Genomic DNA, 21,983 nt, shown 5'->3' on the forward strand with positions numbered 1-21,983 from the left:
TACTGATTAAAATATATTTTTTTTATTAAATAATTGGTGTTGGCAACAGGTATTCTGAAGATTTTTAAGATTATTTTAAATTATTACAAATATTAATTAAATACACTTAAATACACTGTGCTCACACAGTGGAGTAGATGATTGCATACATTCTGAAAAGAAAAATCTAACCCTTTTTGGGCCGTTTATATAATCAGATGCACATAATAGCTTTAAATTGAATGTTTTAAAATCATTTTGAAATAAATTTACAGGTATTTTAACATAATATCTTAGTCATTTTTACATTTGCTGAGCTCTCTGGTGTCACATTTGGGGAATGAAAGCAGATTAAAACATCAGTTATCAGGTTTGTGGGTATTTTTCTTCCTGATTCTCCGGATCATTTAAGTTGTTCATTTTTCATCCACTCTTGCCATCCACCTGGATAATGCTGAACACTGGAAATAAATAAAGGAATAATGAAGCAAACTTTGAAAATGCCTTTGCCTACTGACATTAGAAATAATAACACAACTATGATGAATCACTTAATAATAAACCATTAGCCTCTTAGACTAAGTGCTCTTTTCCAAGACAGAATGCATTACGTGATTATGGCTGATATAGAAAAGAATATATCTCACTTCTTATATCCCAATGATGTGGCTTGGTCCAATGCTTTCTTGCTGCGGATCCCTGCCAGACATGAGAACACAATCTTATCAGCCTGCTGGGGCATTTCGCCACCATACTTTTCTCTGAAGTCTTCTGGGCCTAGCTGGAGGGCTGTGTTCACCTGTCCCACTGTAAAGCAGAGAACACAAAGGACAGAAATTACCAGTTGTTAAAATATGATAAGTGTTATAGAGAAAAAACATTTGATGAACATTGTGAGAACTGCTGGAAGTGGTGGTGTCAAGGCACTCTAAAGTAAATAGAAGGTTAGTGGGTAATCTTTAAGGATCTTTAAAGATTATTGCAATTATACCTGACATATGTTTGCAGCAGCCCAGCTAAACAACAAGTAAACATTAACTGACCCATTAATATTTTTACTTTACACACTGCTAATGTTTTCCTGCTACGTTATGTAACCAAAAACTACACTCTGCCAAAGGCAAATAAGAGTTTTAAAACAAAAACAAATAACACTCACAAGGAACATTAATTGACCCAGGGATGATGCCGTACTCCCTGAGCTCCCATGGCTCTCTGACATCGATAACTGTGGATTTCTGGCCGGCCAGAAGAACTTTCAGCTGCTCATATGTCACGTCTGTACTCGGTGGACTTGAACCGAACCTGCGAAGCAGCAACGCCGTAGCTAAAAGCAAAACAAACAACGAATGATACACCTACGTCATTAAAAAGTCATTAAACCACGAAAAACACAATAACGGGCTAAACCGTTTTCAAAAGTACTTTGAAAGGTTAAATCTTACGTTTCCAACCGCAGTTAGGGCTGATAACGCTGCACGCAGGGTTTGATCCTACGGGGTTAGACGTCCTAGTCGGCACGGTAAACTTACTGACCCATAACAACCGCGGAACAGCACCTGCAAGTCTCCAACAGCTTCTGAAACTCATTTGTGAATAGACAAATCTAAATGGCCTCGATGTCGAATTAACCCTGCAACCACTCACTAGTCATGTAGCACAATTACAAGATCAGACGGACATTATCGGACACAACTTCCGGTCACCTGCCAGGGCTAGCGAGAAAGTACGGAAAGTCACAAGGACAAAATTACTGCATACTTTATTACTTCATTTTAATCTTTGACACTCATTAGATCATTACATTTTAGAGTACCGCTATATGCAAGAATTTGATGGAAAAGTTGTTTTCTAAATACAAATATAAATCATTTTTATAAATCATTTTAAGGCCCCTTGGTTTACATTTCATGATCAAAACATTTGTCTTGTCATGTTCATATAAACTAAAGTTTGAACCTGTCACTGCTGACGAAATGCTAACGAAGCTCTTGGCGCTTCCCAACATTTAAAGCCCAAAATGTGGGAGAACGTAGAAATGTAAGTGAATGTACGTGAATGCAGCATTAGTCCATCCTGAGCTGCCGTAGTGCGTCACATGTTTAGTTGCTCTGCTATCAGAGAGTAGCTAAGCTTCCTAAAATGTCTTTTGTACAAGACAAAGCCAAAACGAATGTGTAAGGGATCGTTGTGTTTCTGTCCGGATTCGAATTCGTTTCAGAATGCCGTAACATCTCCAGACGCTGTTGCGTGAAACACAATTGTAAATTCACAATTTGGTCTTACAAGCTAATGTAGCTAGCCTGTTTAAGAGTGCAATTTCACCTTTGGCTTCAGTGTGAGCAACATTGTATAGTATTGGAGCTAAACTAAAGGGGTGAGTTTATTCTCTTTTTTTACCGAATCATTACACGAAGAACTTACGTAAAATTACCTAACTGTCATTAATTGACAACTGTAGGAAAACCCTACGGGTTGAGTTTCAACGATACTGCTTGAACATTTCGGGGTATACTGTACATTATAATAGCGGTATGACGATAACAGCGGTAAGACGATGAAGGGATGTGTGAGACTTTGACCCTTGACCTTGCAAGTATCAAGGCCAGGGGGCAGTTGACCCTTTGAAAATCCCATTATACTATATTCCTACATGTATTCTACTGTATCAACTAAGCTCAACCTTGAGACTACTACTCTGTACCGATTTCACTTAACCTCAAGCTCACTATCCTTTAAGCTTCCTGCTCAACTGACTTACTAGTTGTGAATAAAACATAAAAAAAACCTTTAGGTTGTTAATGCATTCTGTCTGAAAGCCCATCTTGGATCCTGATAGACGAGCTTCTCTCCAACACGTCAATTTTCATATAGTTCACAGTCTGCCATCTGAATCTGTTGAAACTCACCCTTGAGCAATACAGGCCTTTAATGCTTGGCTCTGACGGAGCCCACAGAGGGATAGTAATACTAGGTAACAAGTAATTAAAACAGTTAATACAGTGACCTTGTACTGTATGTTATTACATGTAGTTTGATTGGATTGTATTTCAACCAGAGCTCCAGATGCGTCTAAAGGATCCCTTCTCTTTAAAAGTCGCCGAAATGACTAAGCGGACTAACAAACCCAGGAAACCTCGAGATGAGGAGTCATCGGATGAAGTCGGTGGTAAGTTGAATTTGGCTCCAAGCAGAGGAGTTAGTCTTGTGGAATTGTTGAAAATTCATACTTTTTTTCAAAGGGAATCAACCTTTGATTTTTTTTTTTTCATAAATAGAACATTTTATTGGTTTAGTGGGAAGTCTTACCACTTTTATACATTAAATCCCAAAGAGTGATCAGATAGTGACTTTGAATTCAATTTCACATTCAGGCTTGACTTGTCAGCATGTCGGTAAAGCCGTGGATCTGACGTCAGTGAAGAAATCAGTGCTGTCCAGTGTGTGGCTGGTTTGCTCTGACTGCCTAAAGGAGAGGACCATGATTGATACAGATATAAGCACATCTCATGACATTGTGGTGTGCTTGAAGTGTGGTTTCCAGGTAAATATAAGGATATTATTATACTTTTCACATACCGTACTAGGGCTTCTGAAATTACTATATGCTCAGTACCTGACATGGATCTTATATATTAAACCTCAGCGAATGTCACCAAGATTAGTGAAACACATTTTGTTGTTTTCTTTATGTATAAGCTTTTTTCCCCCTCTCTTATAGGGCTGTAACCAGTCAGGGATCCAGCATGCAGTGAAACACCACCAAGCTTTCCACCCAGAGTCTCACTGCATTACTATCAGCTTAAGCACATGGAAGGCGTGGTGAGGAACCCAAAATCTTTCAGTATCACCTGACATCAGAACAAGACTGTAAACAGGGACTACAGTTGGCAAACAGCTCTGGGCTTGCAGAGAAAATATCGGCTGTATCATAATATCATAATTGTCTTCCGTCTGACGTGGATCTTTGCTCAGTTTGTTGTAGTCTCTTTTTCCTCATCTATGCATCGGTTTACATCATTTAGGTGAATGTGTGTGCAGCAAGAGCACTGTGATTGATGTGTCCTAATCTACTCCTTTTGTATTACAGGTGTTTTGAATGCAACGAGGAACTTTCCACTCACTGTAATAAGAAGGCTTTGGCTCAGTCTCTGGACTTTTTACAAAAGCATTCTGTGAAGGCAGCATCAGGTAGGTTGTTTGCCTGGCCCAGCAGAGAGATCAAAAGGACAATGCACATCAAGCGGTTGAATGAATTGGGTTCTTTGCAGATTCTAGAAATTGCGAGGTTTCACAAGCTCAGATCAAGATTATCAGAGATTTAATCACAGCTGTCAAGGCCCACCTGCTTGATGTTGGCAAACTGTTTTGTAATTAGGTGTCTAAAAGGAAAGGTTGACCAGCATTGATATTAAGTCAAACAGTCGCTCATTCAGACATGTTTTTATTTGCCTGTGAGCAGGATGCTAATAGGAACAACTTGGCCACCGAAAATGCCAAAACCACCACTGTTTGGCAGTGCAGCCAAGTGCACTTGACACGAAGTACAGGATGCAATTAGGGAAATGCTTGGCAGCATCCTGACCTGTGGTTGTGCAAGTGGTTCAGACATAAGGCAACAAAATCAAAGCGTTAAGTACAAAAATTTTAATGTAACGCCCCCCACATCATCGTCATCAATATCCAGTGAATACAGTTTTTTAATACTTCTTTTTCTTCTTTAATTCTTCTTTTTAATACTCAAGATTTAACAACATGTAATGCTCACACAAGAGTTCCAGTTACCTACCTTGACCGTAATGTGGTCGTTACGGTCCACGCTGCTCCCCTTTGTAGCAGGGGCAGTTTGAATCCGTGACTCATCTCATCTCAGCTGCATAAGTATCATAGGTTAGACCATTGTGCATTAGTATATGTACAGTATATCAAATTTTACTGGTACTTAATAAGCCACATAGTGGTCAGAAAACTTTGAATTACAGTGTTAATGATGTAAATTATGTAAATGCACATATATTTTACACCGAAACAGTGAAATCAGAGGTAGAGTTTTAGTTTGAAGTAAAAGTGTGTCCTGCCAACATGTTTTATATATAGCACACCTATATTAAATGGTTGGCTGAGAGGACTTTAAGGAGTACTGTATTGCTCATCAAGTCAGTCTTTCAGACTACTGCCTCCTTCAGCCAGTGTCAGGTGCCAGTGGCCACATTCCAGCTGCCCAAGCCCAGTTGGTCCCCCTTCAGTATCTCAACTACAGCTATAGTTGAAAAAGTGATGCCGACCGACCCCCCCCCCCACCCCCCTCAAATCGCATGATTGCACGAATTAGAAGAATTAGGCGCTTGAATGATGCTCCCCGGCTGGGTTCCCTGAAGAACAAGAGCAGCTGCATGGGTTTAAGCCACCGCTCTGCCACTCTTTGTCTTTCCATCGCTATCTGTTTCTGTCCCATACTTTTTTTGTCAAGGGGCTGTATGTCTCACCACCTCTGGGCCTGTGTGCTGCACTAGTGGGAGTCAGGGTCCTCAACAAGTCCAGGCAGTGCATCCTGACAGCTGGAGTGTACTCTCAGTGGACACACATTCGCAGATACACATTTGCTCAAATTGAAAATGACCAACTCCTGCAAACAGCCTATTTTCTTTTAGTCAGGTTTGTTGTGTTTCTGAGCACATTTGAAATTGTTAGTTAATTCTTCGATACATAGGACAGGCCATCCTTTAGTAGCTGAAGAATATGAAAGGTAAAATCTTAGGTACATGAAGCGTGCATTAAGTTGAGGTGCTACTCTTTTTTTTTTTGACATGGTGCCCACCAGTGGTCATGTTCATGGTAAAGGATCTGTCACACTGGGCAGTTTATTCCTACTCTTTAAATTACCTGTCACCTTTCCTGCCATTTAATTGTTCCACACCGGTCAGCCAACTGGGTGTGGAGGCAGGCAGCCATTGTTGTCAGTAAACAGGCGGTTGTTATCTGAGGAGAAGCTTGTGAAATTGTATTTCAGTATGAAGGCCATGCAGTGGAAGCTGCTGTTTTTCTTATAGGCTGCACCACAAAAGATCCCTAGCATGTTTTTCTCTCTTTTTTTTTTGGAATCTATAATGATTTCATGCAACAACAGCTCAGTTTAGAAAGAAAGTCGATTAACTGTGTTCTCTCACCATCAAGGCCTTCAGCTCAAGTACTGGAGCCCCATTAAATAGAAGATTGACCTCAGAGGTAGAATCCAGCAGTAACCCAGCTGGGAGTCTTTGTGGAGCAAATTAAATGTTGGCTAGGGTTAAGAGGGTTAAATGCTGCTGCTGCAAAGTTATTAGAGTTTTTCCTCATTGGGATCTGTTGATTCTTCAAGTTTGCCATAGTTGTATATTTATGTAATGGTGATTTTTTTTGTTTTGTTTTTAATGTTTAATACAGACAAAGAATGTAGGGGTATAATAAATCCCCCCTCCCAAGAGTAGTTGATGGAGTCAGTTAATTAATATTATTACAGTGATGTTTAGTTAAACTCACGTTCCACTGTCATTTAAATGCTGTATTTATGAACATATTCTAAATGGATGTTACTTATTGTAAGGTTGGTAGGTATCCCTGGCAGGGGTTACCAGCTACCTGTTTTCATTACCTGGTACCCACCGAGTTTCTGACCTCTCTCACTGTGACAAAGAAGAATTTGAAGGGCTGAGAATTTTTTATTATATATTTATTTTGTTGTAATGCATAAGTGTAAATACCTACTACAGTAATACAGGTGTATTTCCATGCTTGTTCTTGCTCTCCTTTTAGTTTTGGCAAATGTAGTTTGTGTTTTACTGTCCGTTTATCTTTACTGATGCAGTGGCGAGTAAGATGCTTGTCCCCTGGTGGTGTGTTCATGGAGGTAATCAAGGGTGAATGTGTCTTAATCCCACCACAGCATGAAAATAGGCCACGTAGTAGGTAGCACAAAGTGTGTGTGTGCCTGTGTGTGTGCCTGTGTGTAACATAGCGCTGGGTTCTCTTGGCCTCAGATGGCAAGGAAACAGGCTTTCATGCCCTGCAGTCACAACAAATTAACAAATTAATAAGACATTTGGTGTTGCTTGGCCTTCCTCTTGACTGCCTCCTCTGCATGATGGGAGCTGGCCTTGACCCTCCACTCTGCTGCACTCAAGGAAGATGGAGGCGTAAAGCCCAATGGCCACACAATTTTACAGGCCCTCAGTCCAACCATAAACCTGATTGTGTAGGCTTGGCAAAAGCAATGACAAGATTTTGGGGTTTTTTTACTAATTGGTATTTTATAGAAATTCATACACCTTAAAACAAATGACTGTTGAAATGAGTATCGTTTCCATGAGCTTTGATATTACTTATATCGCAATGCTTTTTTAAAAATAATTTAGTTGAGTGTTTCTATATTGCCACTTTTATGTAGCGAGACCCGTGATTTTTTTTGTGTATCTCTTGTGTGAAAAAGAGCAGGGCATGCAGGAGGTGTTGGTGTACATGCATGTGGATGATCCGCAGCACTATGATGCTTTCCTCTGCCCTGGGGAGAAGCTCTACAGTGTCACTGCTGCCCATACTCGGTGGCTGAGCAAGGAGGGCCAGGTGGTGGTGCCGAGTGCAGCACAGTCAAGCGTGGACGCAGCGCATGCTGACATTTGCCTTCCCCGATCGCTGCAGGGAGAGAAAAAATCTGCTTTTCCATATGCTTGTACTCATTGCAACTCTTCCCTCCACCCACCGCCCCTCCCGCACTCCGCTGCACCCCCTTCCTTTCCCCAGTCTCAACCAGATGGCTCTCTGAACATTGTTTACCATGGGTTACAGTCCCAGATGCAGACTGTGTCCATCGGCATCCCCATTCTGCCCAGTTAGTTTCCTTTGCTCCGTTTTAGCTCAAGTGCCAAATTAAGATCCTGCACTCAAGTTGCAATAACTTTGACATGCTCATCTGAGCACACCATCTCTTGATTGCCTCCTTTTCTCACTATGCTTTTTTTTTTTTTTTCTTTTTTTTTTTACAAAATCTCTTCACTATCTCATTTGTTAAATATAAAAATCCAGTTTCACATTCGATACGTGCAGTCTTCCTCCTCCTCAGCTTGTTTTTTAATGTGTTGTTTGTTGACATGTACGAGGTCGCTCGTGGGTGCCCTTTAAAGATAGAAACCGTATTCCAGATGTTGTAAATGCTGAAGAACAGATGCCTGTGTTTGTGAGTCACGGAGACAAATAGATGGTGTATACATTTAGACACATAGTCCAGAATAATCAGTTTAGATTAGTGTGGTTGGGGATAACTGACACCATTGGAAGATTTTAAGATTATAATATATTAATATGAAGTGCTGCATCCTTCATGTTCTCACTTTAATTAAGCCCATTATATTTTCTACTTGAAGCATTGTCAATATGAAGCTGCAGCCACAAAACATTTGATAATGCAGCAGACACCAAAGAGGCTGTGTCCATGTTGAAGTGACTGCGATTTCTCTACTCAAATCTGTAACAGAAAAGTTGCCCTTCTGCACAGTCCATTGAGTGGAATTTTATTCCCTGTAAAATGCAAATTGCGAGGCTACAAATGAAAAGCCCCCAGTTCACATTCTAGAGAATGTGACCAGAGCAATTCTGTTAATGTCCTTGGCCTTGCAGAGCAAGCGCTTGCTTGGTAGCGGCCAGCGTTGGCTTACCGCCACTGTATGTTGAATAGCTTCTTCAATAAATGTGATGTGCACAAGGTGTAGTATTTTTTTATTTTGAATTTAAGGCAAGGCCATCGGGTTTTAAAGAGAAGAACGATAAGAGTCAAGGTGCAGGTTTCTGCAATGATTATGTTTTACAGTTCAGTTGAATTTTCTTACTTTGGATATAAACAGGTTTAGGCCAATGACCTTGCTGATAGCCTGCGCTCTTGACTGGCGCATATAGGTGAAGTGCTGGTGGACAAAACTCTTTTTGTGTTCATAGTATTTTGTGGAATTCTTGGTAGCCTGTAGGCCTTGAGCTCCTGCCATCAGTCCCTGTAAATACTGGCCATTTTGTACTGCCGCGTTTGTTTAACAAAGACACTTATAGTTTATTCTGTTAATTTTTGCCTCATATAACACTTTATTTGTTTCAAAGCCACATGAAATCCTTCAAAATACATTAGAATACAGTTATTATTTATGGGTAATTTGACATTTCTGTAGAGTATTTCAATGGTGCATAAGTAAGAGATTATTAAGAGATTTTGGCTAAGACGTAAAAGAATAACCAGAAGTGATCATTTTTTTGACTCGCTTAATCAAGCATTCTCATGTTTGTCCTTCAGCGGTTCCCTTGTGGTTCCTCAACCAGATGTGCTTCATGTGTGTAAAAAAAAAAACAACCAAAAAAAACACCTCATTGTGTTGAAATGCTTGAAGCTTCTCAGTCAGGGAAAGACACAAGGAAAACAATTGTTACTTAAATAGGGGAATATTTTTTTCGCTCAGGAGTTGTCTCATTCTTGTATTATGTGAAAAACCACCACTTGTTTTTATTGCTCAATAAACACATAAATGCTGGTGGGTAGATGTTAGCATCTCAGTCTTTAAATGTTAATTTCATATTGGAGTGGTTTCACACAGAAAAGTCCAAAGAATTAAGTAATTATTTGTTTTAAACAGGCTTGTAAATGTGGCATTGAAAGGCATTTTTAAATGGCATCTTTACAGTAAAGCAGCATCTGTGAATTTCCTTTTTTTAAATTCATTTACTTTTATTTTGCTTCTCCAAAGTCACTTTTTTTCTGGCCATGGCAACATTTTAATCCATTTACAACACTGGAATCCCCCCCCCCCCCAGAAAAAAATAAATAAATTAATTAATTAATTAATTAAAACTTAATTTCAATATTTAAGCAAAATGGAGTTGTTCCCCTATTCATTCTCATAGTTGTCTCATTTAGAAATACTCTTTTGTGAATATTTTGAAAAATCAATATTTACAACCAAGTGTTATTGGTTGTCATATTTCATGAAGTTGTAATAAAGGCCTTTTGTTAACTGCTGCCATCTTCTCAGCTTGCGCACCTTTAACAGCTTCACATCCTCCAGTTTGTCCCCAGCAGACTATCTGTATGTCACCCTTACGTTGCAGCCATCTGTGCTCACGTTCCTGTGTAAGGTTAGCTTTCATTGGTGATCAGAAGTAACAGCTGGCTGTGGAGGGACATCACTCCCTCCACAGCCTCCACCCCTCCCTCGCTAACCAGTGGAAACTTCTACAGCTGTCATCTGCTTTCCCAAATGACCCAGCTTTCCTTCCAGCTGCCATCCCAGCCCCAGCCCCAGCCTTAGCCTTGTCTAGGCTAAGCCCAGTTTTTAACTGCAAGACCGAGGTCTACACTGAATCACTACCAAGTTTTGACATTCCTGTTTTAGCTTTTAGCTAAGATGGAAGAAAATATCACTGCTATCTGTATCATCAATTTTACAGCATTGTTTCTACCTGACCTCATTTGGTTTTCCTGCTTTCCAGGAGCATCTCCTAAGATCATCAAGTTGCAAGAAGACCCATCAGATTATAGTGACCCACCCAAAGGCAAAGTTACTGCTGTCAACAGCACCTTAGTTCCTGTCAAAGGCATAAACAACCTTGGAAACACTTGCTTCTTCAATGCTGTCATGCAGGTCGGTATGTTTCTGAGAAAAAGAAATGATCAATATGCTCCTACTTTAAGTCTCAGATAGAACTCTCTTGGATTGACCTGGAAATATCAATGTGCTCCTCCTCTTATTAAATGTCCTGACTGTAATAAACAGTCTAACGCTGGAGGTCATTTTTGAAGTATATACCAGGTAGACGTAAGCACTTTGCTGACAGAGACACAAACCTTTACACAAGTTGCGCCTGTTTGGTGCGAAGCGCGTTCACCTCGCAACACAGACAGAACACCTCCCAGCCTCTCTGGTTGTGTCACCCGTTCAACAATGAAGTTGTTTTTTCTGCCATTTTTTAATCAGCGCCAGGGCCCTTCCTTGTTGATTGAAATTTGAGCGAGCTTGCAGTGCACGCTTTCGGCCCTCTCCTCCTTTGTCCGTTTGCATTGTCTCCTTGAAAATTGCAATCGGTTGGTGAAAACCCGTAATTGTCAGGATGAGCTGTGTTCACCATGCCGGCTCCTTTGTGTGTTTTCCATAGCAACTGTCTTCATTGCCAGGATGTGACAAAACAAATATCTCATGAAAAGGAAGTGGGGGGGGTGGAATTGTAACATAACGAGACAATGACTGCTTCGGTTTGTCACCTCACCAAGGCTCCTCTCTACGTTTCCAGCGCACTGCTCATAGATGGATTTAAAAGTATCATTCACTCTGCAGTAACGCCACACCATTTCTTAAAATCTCCTAAAGTGCTGGTTGCATTTTACAAAGGAATTTAAATTGCCCTTTCTGAGCAAAACGGGTTTCGTTTCTTTAAAGTATAATGACTTTTCTCTTTCCAGTTTTCACTTGCTAAATAACAATGAGAAAAAAACACCTCTTTATGAGCAAACTCCCTCTCCTCATAGAAGGAGTACCGGTAGTAAGACTTTTTTTGCCCTGCAGAACCTGTCTCAGACGCACATGCTCATTGACCTTATCCAGGAAGTCAAGGAGAAAGGGTACAAAATAAGGATCTGCCCCCCTGTCGAGACCAACCTGGTACATTTGTCTCTTTATTTTTTCTCACATCCATACACAAGACACAATATTTGGTATTATTAGTAATTTCTGGTTTGTGTTCTTTATTTTTCAGAGCCCACTAACGGTAACACTACCCAGTCCGGAGCCCCTGACTGCAGCCATGTTTCTCTTCCTGCTGAACATGAAAGAACCAGGGAAAGATCCACTCAATCCCAAACTCCTCTTCAACCAGCTCTGTCAGAAGTATGATGCTTTTCTTCCCTACGTTACGATAAAATCATCCATGACTTCAGCCTGAATAGGCTGTCTGTTCTGTTAGCATGTTGTGAAACAGTTGTGTTGGTGTTGCACCTCTGCTTCACCTGCTTTCAGTCTCTCTTGCTGTGGTGACCATTCTCACCAGCCAGACACAGGCAGCACCTGGTCCCAGCTGAATGAGAGTTCAATACACACGAAACACAGCCAAAGGGAACAAACCTCATTAAATGGCTTATTTTTTCTCTGCTGCTCTGCTGCTGTGCCACCTGTGCCATCTTTGATCCAGATCAGGGTTTAACAGGCTGAGTCATTGTTGTGTTCACATTTCTGTACAAATGGTTGGTTGGGTTCTTTTTTGGTGCATCGATGCTTGGGTCCACCATGTGCGTGTCAGTCGGGGGCATCTTGTCCTGTGTAGCAGTGCAGGTGGGTGACCAGAGCGTTTGCTGCCGGATGACTGGATCGGCCTCTGGTGTGGCTTTGACAGTTATTCTGGTGCTACGCTTTCATCTGATAGACCAATGTGCGGGAATGTGTGTACATGTGGCCCGCCACCTCACCTGGTACCACCTAATCCTGCAACACACATGCAGGCTCCAAGTGCATGCAGGTTTATGGTCATGTGTGTCTAATTGAGTGAAGGGAAAGTCCACTGTATTTCACTGAATGAATACAAATAGAAATTACTTCCAGCTTAGTCAACCATATGGTACACCTATGCAAATAAACATTTAGAAAGGCCAGTGTTTATTTTTACATCCAGGGTCTCGGAACAAGGACAGTATAAGTATTTATCTGCGGCAAGCCCAGTTTTGTCTGTGTGTTTCCGTCTGCATTCATACATTTGACCTCAACCAGCTGAGTATCTTGCCGTCTGTCTTGTCCTCTTGATTTTGCCAGCGGAAAGGTCTGGTCTTGGCTTGGACCGGTACCAAGCTGTGTGAGGGCTTGTCAGCACCATATTCTATCTGGTGCCAAAGAGGGTCTCAGCTTGAGGGTCTACCCAGACCATGTTTTATTGCAGAACATGTCCACACGGTGAAAGGAATGCAGAAATGACATTTAACAAAAGCTCTTCTTCAGGAACAGGGTTTTATTATTTTTTCAATAAATGCATTTTAGCTCTTCTCCTTTTGTCAGGGCTATTAATGTTAAATATTATGTGTGTTTGCAACTCCGGGCACTATACTGTATTCATATAGCTGTTTTCTAGTAATCTTTGACCACTCAATAGTTTGCTTGAAGTCTGCTTTCAGTCACTGAGGAAAAACCAATCCTGACATCCTCACCTTCACACACTAAAGAAGCAGCTTTGGAGGCTAATTTGAGGTTCAGTCTATTGCTCAAGGACTCTTGTAGTATGCAGGGGTCCTAAAATGTACAGGAGTCCTTCAAAGTGACACCAATTTTGATGTGACACTACTTACAAAAGAACAGATTGTCTAATTCATAAATGGGGAAAAAAATGTCAATGATCTGCCATTTATGTGCCTGTATCTGTATTCCTGTTTACTGCTTTTGACAGGCTAAACATTTATTAAAAATGTTGTATTTCTTCACCACTAAAGGTACATTGTGATGCACTCTTGTTCATCTCATGCTGCACAACGAACCCAGCTAGAGGCAATCATCTACACTAGCTGCTGTATTTTTCATAGCTATTCAAGATTGAATGGTTCCTTTCTATTGTTGAAAATGTTCGGGGTACAGGCACTGCCCGTCTTCTCTGTAAATAAATGCTCACATAGTCTTGTATCAAAAACCTTTATGATAGTACTACGTGCCTGATAGAAAGGGCAGAGAACACCAATGGATTCATCTCATGCTCTGGTATCCAGGACAGAAAAATACAATTCTATATTATACAGTGCAGTCACAAAGAGGTGGGGCTGGAATACAGGTCTGTTCAGCAGCAACACTCCTCTCACAGTAATGGCAAATGTTCATATTTGATGTTTGAAATATATCCCACATATTGGTGTGTGTGAATATGATCTTTGCTGGGAACCAATTACTGGAGCGTAAAACTAGCAGAATATCAATTCCAGCCTTTTTGGAAAACCAGAACAGATGAAAAATGTGTGAATTTCTATCTATTATCTCTGTATTTGGGTTCGTTTTAATTGCTTGCGTGTGCGCGTGTGTTTGGGGGTGGGGCGTCGTGTGGCCTTGTGTCTGGTACTAACTCATCCGGCTCTTAATTGTGTTAGCACCGCAGCTGTTTGCTTTGGCCAGATTGAGAGCAGTGCTACAGGGCCCTTCTGCTTCTCTCCACTGGGATGAGCTTCCAGACCTCCTTATTCCCACTGATCCCAACCATCCTAACCTTTTATATTTTTTCACTCTATCCTGCCTTATATCTACCTGGCACTCCCCCCCATCCCTCACTCATTCCCTTCTCTGTTTTGCTTTTAATTTTTTTTATTTCTCTGTGTGTCTACCTCCGCTCTTGGGAATTGGACTAGTGAGTAAAACACGAGGGGTCGCATTCTTCCGCATGCTGATCTTTTTTTTTATGGCGGGCAAATAGATGACATATGCGCTCCGTACCATCCTCACCCCTCCACCACCCTCCCCCGTGTGTCTGCACGGAAAGGGCACGAGTGACTGCGACTGTATGTGAGGGTGGGAGGGGGCATGAATTTAGGCTTTTCCAGACTTCCTGGCCTGTGTGTTAATGGGCAGGTGGTTGACCATCTCTCCCCTGACCATAGATATCAATTCTTAGGCCACATGTCAAGGGAGGTCTGATTTTAAGTGCCCTCTTTTGGTAAGTATTAGATTAGTTCCCAATGATGGCAATAACGAATACTAGTATTAGCTGCAAAGCACCCTAGCAAGCCTATGTTCTCTCTGGGATATCGTTCTAGGCCATCTACCTGCTTGTGAACATATCGCCCCAAATTTCCCGCTCGCCACATATTCTCAATATTTGACTTCTCGAGCAGCTATCGTGGTTTCTCGGTGTTTTAGGCAAATCAGACCAACCTGCCTGTGGTCACGTGACTGAAGCAATTGCAACAGGTTGCATTGGCTCAAACCGTGACTGCCCATCTGCCCATGACATCTGTCCACACATCTGTTTGACTGTGGATGGTAAAGGGACAGATCCAAGGAGAACCTCCCCTCTAACCAACACCACTTATTTTCCAGTGATGCAGCGCCTCTCACGTGATTGTGTGAACTGCTGATTAAAGGTGGACAGTACTTCTTTGATTGGGTCGTCACTGGTAAACAAAGAAGCCCATTTCAATCCCAGTGTGCTTCACACACAATGACTCTAGGGAATAATCAATTTCTTTACTTTCAGAAAGTTCCGTTCTCATTCGAAAGCACAATGTGGTGTCCAAGTGCTGTCCAGCCTGTTCGCAGGATATTTGGTCTCTTTGGCCTTAATATTGTTTTCTTGTTTGTCTCTCTTCTCTATCCTGATGGTGCTCTGACATCATTTTGGGACAAATATTTGAATTGTTTCAATGTTTTTCTTTCCAGGGCTCCACGCTTCAAGGGCTACCAACAACAAGACAGCCAGGAGCTTCTGCACTACCTGATGGACTCGATACGAGTGGAGGAAACAAAAGTACGTCCATGACACATGGCGGCATGAAGTCTGTATTCAACTAACTGTAGTAGCTTCAGATTTTTGTGAAACTTTTGTTGAATTTTTCAAGTGAATGCCCCTCACCTGCTTGTGTCAGATGAAGCATGCAGAGTTCCTATGATTGTTGTGCTTTGTGTTCTATTAATTTTAGGAAGTATGTACTTTATGGTCTTACTTTAAAGAAATTGGGTGAGAGGTGTTTCCATTAGTTTACAGCGGGGTGCAGGTTAGGTCAGATCCAGTTAATAGTCCACAGGTACCCAGGATTTTTGCGACATGCTTCTCATTCTTCTGATAGAAGTTTTAATTTTTTATTTTTTTTAATCTTTGTGGTGCCATGTTTTTGGCAATTGCACAGACCCCCTGGGCTCAACCCTTTCAGGGCAATTAGGAGACCCCACAGCAGCCTATTGCAGGGTTGACTTGCCCCCTGTGGTCCCACCAGTGGCAGTGCGAACCAAGGTGGAGAAGCTAGCGGGTGTGTTTAGTGGTCTGACCCAGACCTGAGAGGGACCGCAGGCTGGGCTCAACTCCTCCTTTTCAAACTTGTGAACGTCGACAGTTGTGCCACTTAGGGGACTTGCAAGTGGCACGACCGGCATCATTGTGTGATCTTGGGAAAACCACAGCTGCTGAATGAGCTCCAGGGATGGCCCTTTGTGCTTCAGGGTCACCCCCTTACACACACACACACACACACACAAATACACACACTCATCAGTGGGGTAAGGGAGGGGGTACAGTCATCTCTATTCATGCACTCAGAAACTCATTTATCCTCCAATCACATTAAAATGGCACCATATTTGCCATTATTGAGTCTGTTTTTCAATGTTAAACTTTTTAATCGTGTTTAGCCTTTTTTTTATGCTCAGCAGTTTTTTTCTTTTTGTTAAAATCTGAGATACTCTATAGAAGACCTGGTAAAACATGAATTTAAAGATAATTCAAAGAGTGTGTTACATGTGAGTGTGCATGTGTGTGAAAGAGAGAGGGAGAGAGATTTTCATAATGGGTGTCACCAACCTTTTAGAGGCCCTAAATATTTGTGTTGATCGTCCATTAGTCTCAGAGAGCTAAATATGCTAATTTAACTCCAGTCAATTATCACCAATTAGCTGAGATGGTAAGTATTTCTCTCTCGGGGCATGGTCTGTCTTTCTTCACCCCATCTTCATTTGAGTTTCCACCCATGCACCCTTGTACCAGCCACCCTCACTCCCCCCACCCCACCCCACCCCTCCCTGCAGCCTGCCCTGTGTGGGACAGTGCATGCTGTTAAGCTGGGATGGAAAGGAGTGTGGGTTACTGGTAATTAATTAGCAGTGGAGCTTCTGCCTGGTTTGACTTTGACCACAAAGTGGGGTGCAGACTGGAGCGACTGGGATTAATGGGACTTTTTGACCTAAATAGCCAGTCCAGTGCGTGGGTCCCGGGACAATGAGGGCCAACTGGTCTTGACTGCAGACACAGACCATGGCCAATTATCTATTGATTGGTCCTTTACTGTGGCTGAGGATCTTCACAGCTCTCAAACCAACATAGTCACTGACCTGTATGTCACCTTCAATAAGACGGTCCAGCAGAAACGCACACACTGCACACTAACGGGCACGGTTAATTAACAGATTTGCATTCTGATACTTCTAGACAAGCACAATAATTATTTCACACTAATGATGCATATAATACATATACCTGTCAAACTGTGCTTGAGGGTAGGTTTTGATATTTCACTAATGATTGTAACGGAGAATTAAGAACAAACAATTCTGAAAGCTTTGAGTATTTTGCATGTGCATACACCATTTGAATTCTACACAGTTGAATATTTTGAATTTATTCTTTTCAGAGGGTGAAAGTGGGAATTCTGAAGGCTTTTAATAATCCTACTGAGAAGACAGCAGATGAGGACATCAAACGCCAAGTGAAAGGTTTGGAAATTCTGACTGGTGTCCAAGAGCAATAGTCCCATCGTGTGGCAGTAAATGGAATTGTAAAAGAAAATTAAGGGGGGTGGTGGCAATAGAATATACTAGATAAACACAGACCTGTCACTTTTTTAACTTTTAATAACCAGAGAAATTTAATAGAAGGTTTGTTTTTTTTAATGTCACAATTCACATTACATTATGAATTTTGCCAACTGAATGTTATGTGTTTCTGCCACAGCATATGGGAAGGAAGGTGTACGTATGAATTTCATCGAGCGCATCTTTGTTGGCGAGCTGACCAACACTATTATGTGTGAGGAGTGTGGGCATGTAAGTGAATGTATATTGTAGCTCTAGACAACAGTTATTATTCTCACATTTATTTCTTTTTTTCAATTGATGGCCACATAAACTTTTAGAAAATTGACAGTCACATCTGAAGACACAAATTTAAAATAAATAACCAGAAGAGAACTTCAAGGATCAGCTCTAACACCAACTACTTGTAGCAGGTGTTCACAATGAAGTGATTGAGCTGCCATGATGAAAATTTAAGGATATCCTCAATGGTAGAAGGGTTTCAGAAGAAATAGCCTCTTCCACTTTTTCCTTTCAGATTTTCTCAGCAATGAATATTCTGTGACTTTTGAGCAAACTAAAGAATGTATATGCTGTGGTGACATGATTCTTTTTCTTCTATAGATTTCCACTGTAAAAGAGGCTTTCATTGACATCTCTTTACCCATCATAGAGGAAAGGGTGAGTTGTGTCATCTGAAAAAACATTTGTCACGTGGATTGATGCTTGCATTTGTTTATACTTTAAAATAAAGGCGATGACCGGCACACTTAGCTAATTCTTTGTTTGTTGTGCACAGATATCAAAACCATCCAACCCCAGTAGACTGGGGAAGGGCAGTCGGGAGCAGGACACACACGCGAGTCACGGAGAGGTGTTTTCTGCAGCACATTCTTCCAACAGGAACAACAAGAAGCTGAGTGGACAGGTACAGGGCCTGCACACTGGACCCAATTCTGTTTTTTCCCCTTTTATAATAATTTGGGCTGGACAGGAAATAACTCAAAATGATTTCAAGTGTCTCCTGTTGTACAGAAGCAGCAGGTCGTGAGGTCTTTGAGCTCTGCTGAAGAGAGGGGAGCAGCCTGCAGCGCAGACAGGCCAGAGGAAGAGGGGACAGCCAGTGGATCGGCCCGAGGTGTGTCAGCTGGCACGTTGACGCCTGCAGGCAACCTCTCAGATGGCAGTGAGAGAGATTCAGGTGCTCAGGACAGTAGCAACGATGCTGACAGTGAGGCTTCGGAAAGCGAGTGTGCCCCCCAGACTTCGTCCCTCAGCCACGGGCATGCGTCCACAACATCGTCCACTTCCACCCTGACTCCGTCTCCTACACCAGCATCCACTTCCTCCCCTGTCTCAGCGTCCTGTGTGAGGCGAGGTGGCAGTGTAGAGCAGCTGGTATCGGCCGTGTCAAAGGTCAACCTCAGCTTCTCTGCTGGAGATGGCTCTACACACTATTCACTAGAGGAGCAGGGAGAAGCACAGACCAGGGAGAACCTGCACCATCAACACCACCAGGGGGCCTTCCAGGCACTGTCCCACAGCTACATACCCAGCTCCAAGGAGTGCTCGATCCAGTCCTGTCTGCACCAGTTTACCTCTGTGGAGCTGCTGATGGGCAACAACAAGCTGCTGTGTGAGAACTGTACTGAGCGCAGACAGAAACACCTGCACAAGAGCGCCTCAGCTGGTGAGAGCATTTATTTGCTGGGTACAATCAGATTTGAGTTTTAAATATCTTCTTTGCCAGAATTGCAAGTGCAACACTGACGAGCTCATATTGTTTATCGTTGCTGTCCTTGCAGACAAAAAGGGTGAAAAAATGTACACCAGTGCCAGGAAGCAGATGCTGATATCCTCACTGCCCCCAGTCATCATTTTACATCTGAAACGCTTCCATCAGGTGAGGACATTATACCCGTTTTTTCCTCTCTCTGTTTCAAATCTGGTATTGTGTGGGTTTATTCACACTCTCGACCCCGTGTTGCTCTGCTGACGGTTGCAAGGCGGGGATGAACTTCCGCAAAGTGAATCGCCATGTTGACTTTCCCCTGATCCTGGATATGGCCCCATTCTGTTCAGCATTGTGCAAGGTATTAGGCTACATGTGCTTTATTGCAAAATACATGGAAAATACATATGTTTGACTATTCTTGGCTTGGGCTTAATTTCCACTTTGTCAGAACCTGGCAGCCGGCGAGCGTGTCCTCTACAGCCTGTATGGGATTGTGGAACACAGCGGCTCCATGCGAGTGGGGCACTACACTGCATACGTCAAAGTCCGCCCTCCTCAGAGGAAAACGGAACAGCACCACAAGAACCTGTCAGGTCAGGGTTCCGCTTTCTTCAGCACTTGACAGCCTGTTCTGTCCGTTCATGAAAGCTGAGTGTTTTGCAGCCGAGGCATCATTTCATTTGAGATTTTCTGTCAGTGGGGATGTATAATATGTTCAAGCTTTGTGTTTTTCCTCTAAACCAGCTTGTCCAGATGTATTCTAATCATTACAGTTGAAGAAAAATAACTTTTTAACCTGCATCAACCTGTTATAATACATAATAATTAACGCTGTCAGAGGATAACGTTTGTTTTGGATAGTAGAAAATCCACAAAAGGTGGATTTATACAATTAGCCAGGGCACATATGCCACTGTGTTTCTCAGTTTGCCACCTCTCAGTGTGAGTTTGCTTGTGTGTGTTCCAGGTGCGAAGGATGGTGGCAGCGTCTCCCAGGGTCAGTGGGTTTACATCAGTGATACGACCGTTCAGATGGTACCGGAGTCACGGGTACTCAACTCTCAGGCGTACCTGCTTTTTTATGAGGAATTACTGTAAAGATAAGAGAAGGAATTTTTCTGTGGAGCTATTTTATTTTTTCTTTTTAAGGTACTGCATTTGCCTGTACTTCCTGTCTTTCTATATCTCAGTACGGAAGAAAGACTTTACAGCACCGATTCTCAGATAAAACTAGTTATACACATTATTATGTGAAAATTCAATATCATTTATTTCTGTTTTGAGAGTCTCATTACTGATTCCTTGTTTTTTAGAAATCTCCTTTTCAAAAGTCCAGAAAAGACTGTTAATATTCCTAAAATATTCTCAGATTATCAACGTGTCAGTCAGATCCGTGCGAAGGAGCTTTTTGCTTCGTTAACTAACAGCAAATAAGGGAAAACCAACATGACTGTATGCTTAAAGGTGCTTAGCACTGACAAGATGATGTCATTTCGGTGTGCTGACACAGATGAGAGACAGCAGAATGTAGATTTAACAACGGTAAACCATCCCTGCCAGATTACGGTTTCCTCTGATTGTACTTTTAGCTCAGGTTTGCTCAGAATTGAGTTGTTGATGTTTAGGTCATAAGGAACAAAGAGGAATCCATTTTTACTTTTCTTTGAGGCTTATTTGCAGGTTTTTTTTTGTTGTTGTTGTTGCTGTTTGCAGCCTCCGCACCTCCTTCTCCAGTTTTGTGTAACCCTGTCAGTGGCTCCCATCCTGTTTTTTTCTATTTCCATCACATAGACTCAACCATCGTCATTACCACCACCAGTATTCCCTAAAGGTGTTCACTGGAATAGATTTCAAACTAGGTGATAGTTAAACAGCAAATTCATTCCTTTTTATCTTTTTTGAATGAATTTTAATCATAAAATAATTTTATTTGCAAACAAGATGTGGTGTTTAACCTATTTAATCTCTGCATAGCCCTGAAATGGCAGAAATACAGCATTTGATTTATAATAACGCAAAAGCTTGCTTTACAATGAGGGTCAGGGCATCTTTGCCACCCTTCTTTTACAAGCTAAATCAGAGGGATTGTTCTTTTTGCATGTCAGGATGATCAGCAATTATTTGCCAAAGATGTGGTTTTGCGGCTGGAGATCAGAACCAAACAGGAAGGAGTTTCATTCACGCGGCGCTTCTTAACCGTCTGTTCTCTCAAGGTCACAAGCGCGGTTCTGTCATCGCGCAACCGGGCCGAGGCCTTTATTTGTTCGGCAAACCCGCCTCGTCCGCCTTCATCTCTTGTGTGCCCATTTAGACACAAACGGACGTGGATGGTTGACGGTGGCATCAGTGCTGCGACTGACTTGACAAACGTCAACGTGTACGTCTTAAAAGGAAAACGGCAGCTCCGCTGTGAACGCATGGGTTGATCTGATGAATGTATTTGCCTCTTTTCCTCTGTGATTTTGATTGTGAAGAGGTTCATGTTTTCTTTTGTAACAAGGACAACTTCAGTGCCTATAATTCAGGTTTAGGAAAGCTGTGCATGGAAGACGTGCACAGTCAGATGCAGGTTTGTGTATGAGTGGTGTATTTATATACGGTATAATTTACTGTAGGAGGAAACACTGAGCATATATCATTATTCTATCAATAAATTCATATTAATGGTGCTTCTGGCATGCTTAACTCTTTCTTATGGAATTGTCTCCATAAATGTGTAATTTTCATTTATGAAATGAGAATTTAGATCC

General features: G+C 41.8%; 2 protein-coding genes across 3 annotated transcripts; one reads left to right on the forward strand and one right to left on the reverse strand.

Annotated features, from left to right (window-relative positions):
* tstd3 (thiosulfate sulfurtransferase like domain containing 3) lies at positions 1 to 1,705 on the reverse strand. The gene is made up of 4 exons (XM_057044149.1): positions 1,425 to 1,705; positions 1,139 to 1,306; positions 627 to 786; positions 1 to 440 (listed from the first exon to the last, which is right to left on the reverse strand). The coding sequence occupies exons 1-4, from the start codon at positions 1,567 to 1,569 to the stop codon at positions 383 to 385; spliced, it is 531 nt and encodes a 176-aa protein (XP_056900129.1). The 5' UTR covers positions 1,570 to 1,705; the 3' UTR covers positions 1 to 382.
* A 346-nt stretch (positions 1,706 to 2,051) lies between these two features.
* usp45 (ubiquitin specific peptidase 45) lies at positions 2,052 to 21,902 on the forward strand. 2 transcript variants are annotated; one of them, XM_057044144.1, is made up of 19 exons: positions 2,052 to 2,356; positions 2,854 to 2,953; positions 3,038 to 3,148; positions 3,354 to 3,523; positions 3,701 to 3,801; positions 4,070 to 4,170; positions 10,480 to 10,631; positions 11,550 to 11,645; positions 11,740 to 11,870; positions 15,378 to 15,465; positions 17,339 to 17,420; positions 17,659 to 17,750; positions 18,123 to 18,179; positions 18,298 to 18,426; positions 18,534 to 19,188; positions 19,304 to 19,401; positions 19,505 to 19,591; positions 19,682 to 19,826; positions 20,201 to 21,902. In XM_057044144.1, the coding sequence occupies exons 2-19, from the start codon at positions 2,911 to 2,913 to the stop codon at positions 20,329 to 20,331; spliced, it is 2,469 nt and encodes an 822-aa protein (XP_056900124.1). In that variant the 5' UTR covers positions 2,052 to 2,356; positions 2,854 to 2,910; the 3' UTR covers positions 20,332 to 21,902. The 2 variants fall into 2 exon arrangements, with proteins under 2 accessions (XP_056900124.1, XP_056900125.1); XM_057044145.1 differs by lacking the exon at positions 2,854 to 2,953 and having other exon boundaries at positions 2,053 to 2,356.
* Positions 21,903 to 21,983: the final 81 nt, after the last annotated feature.

Source organism: Takifugu flavidus, chromosome 10, assembly GCF_003711565.1.
Source record: "Takifugu flavidus isolate HTHZ2018 chromosome 10, ASM371156v2, whole genome shotgun sequence".
Lineage (NCBI taxonomy): Eukaryota > Metazoa > Chordata > Actinopteri > Tetraodontiformes > Tetraodontidae > Takifugu > Takifugu flavidus.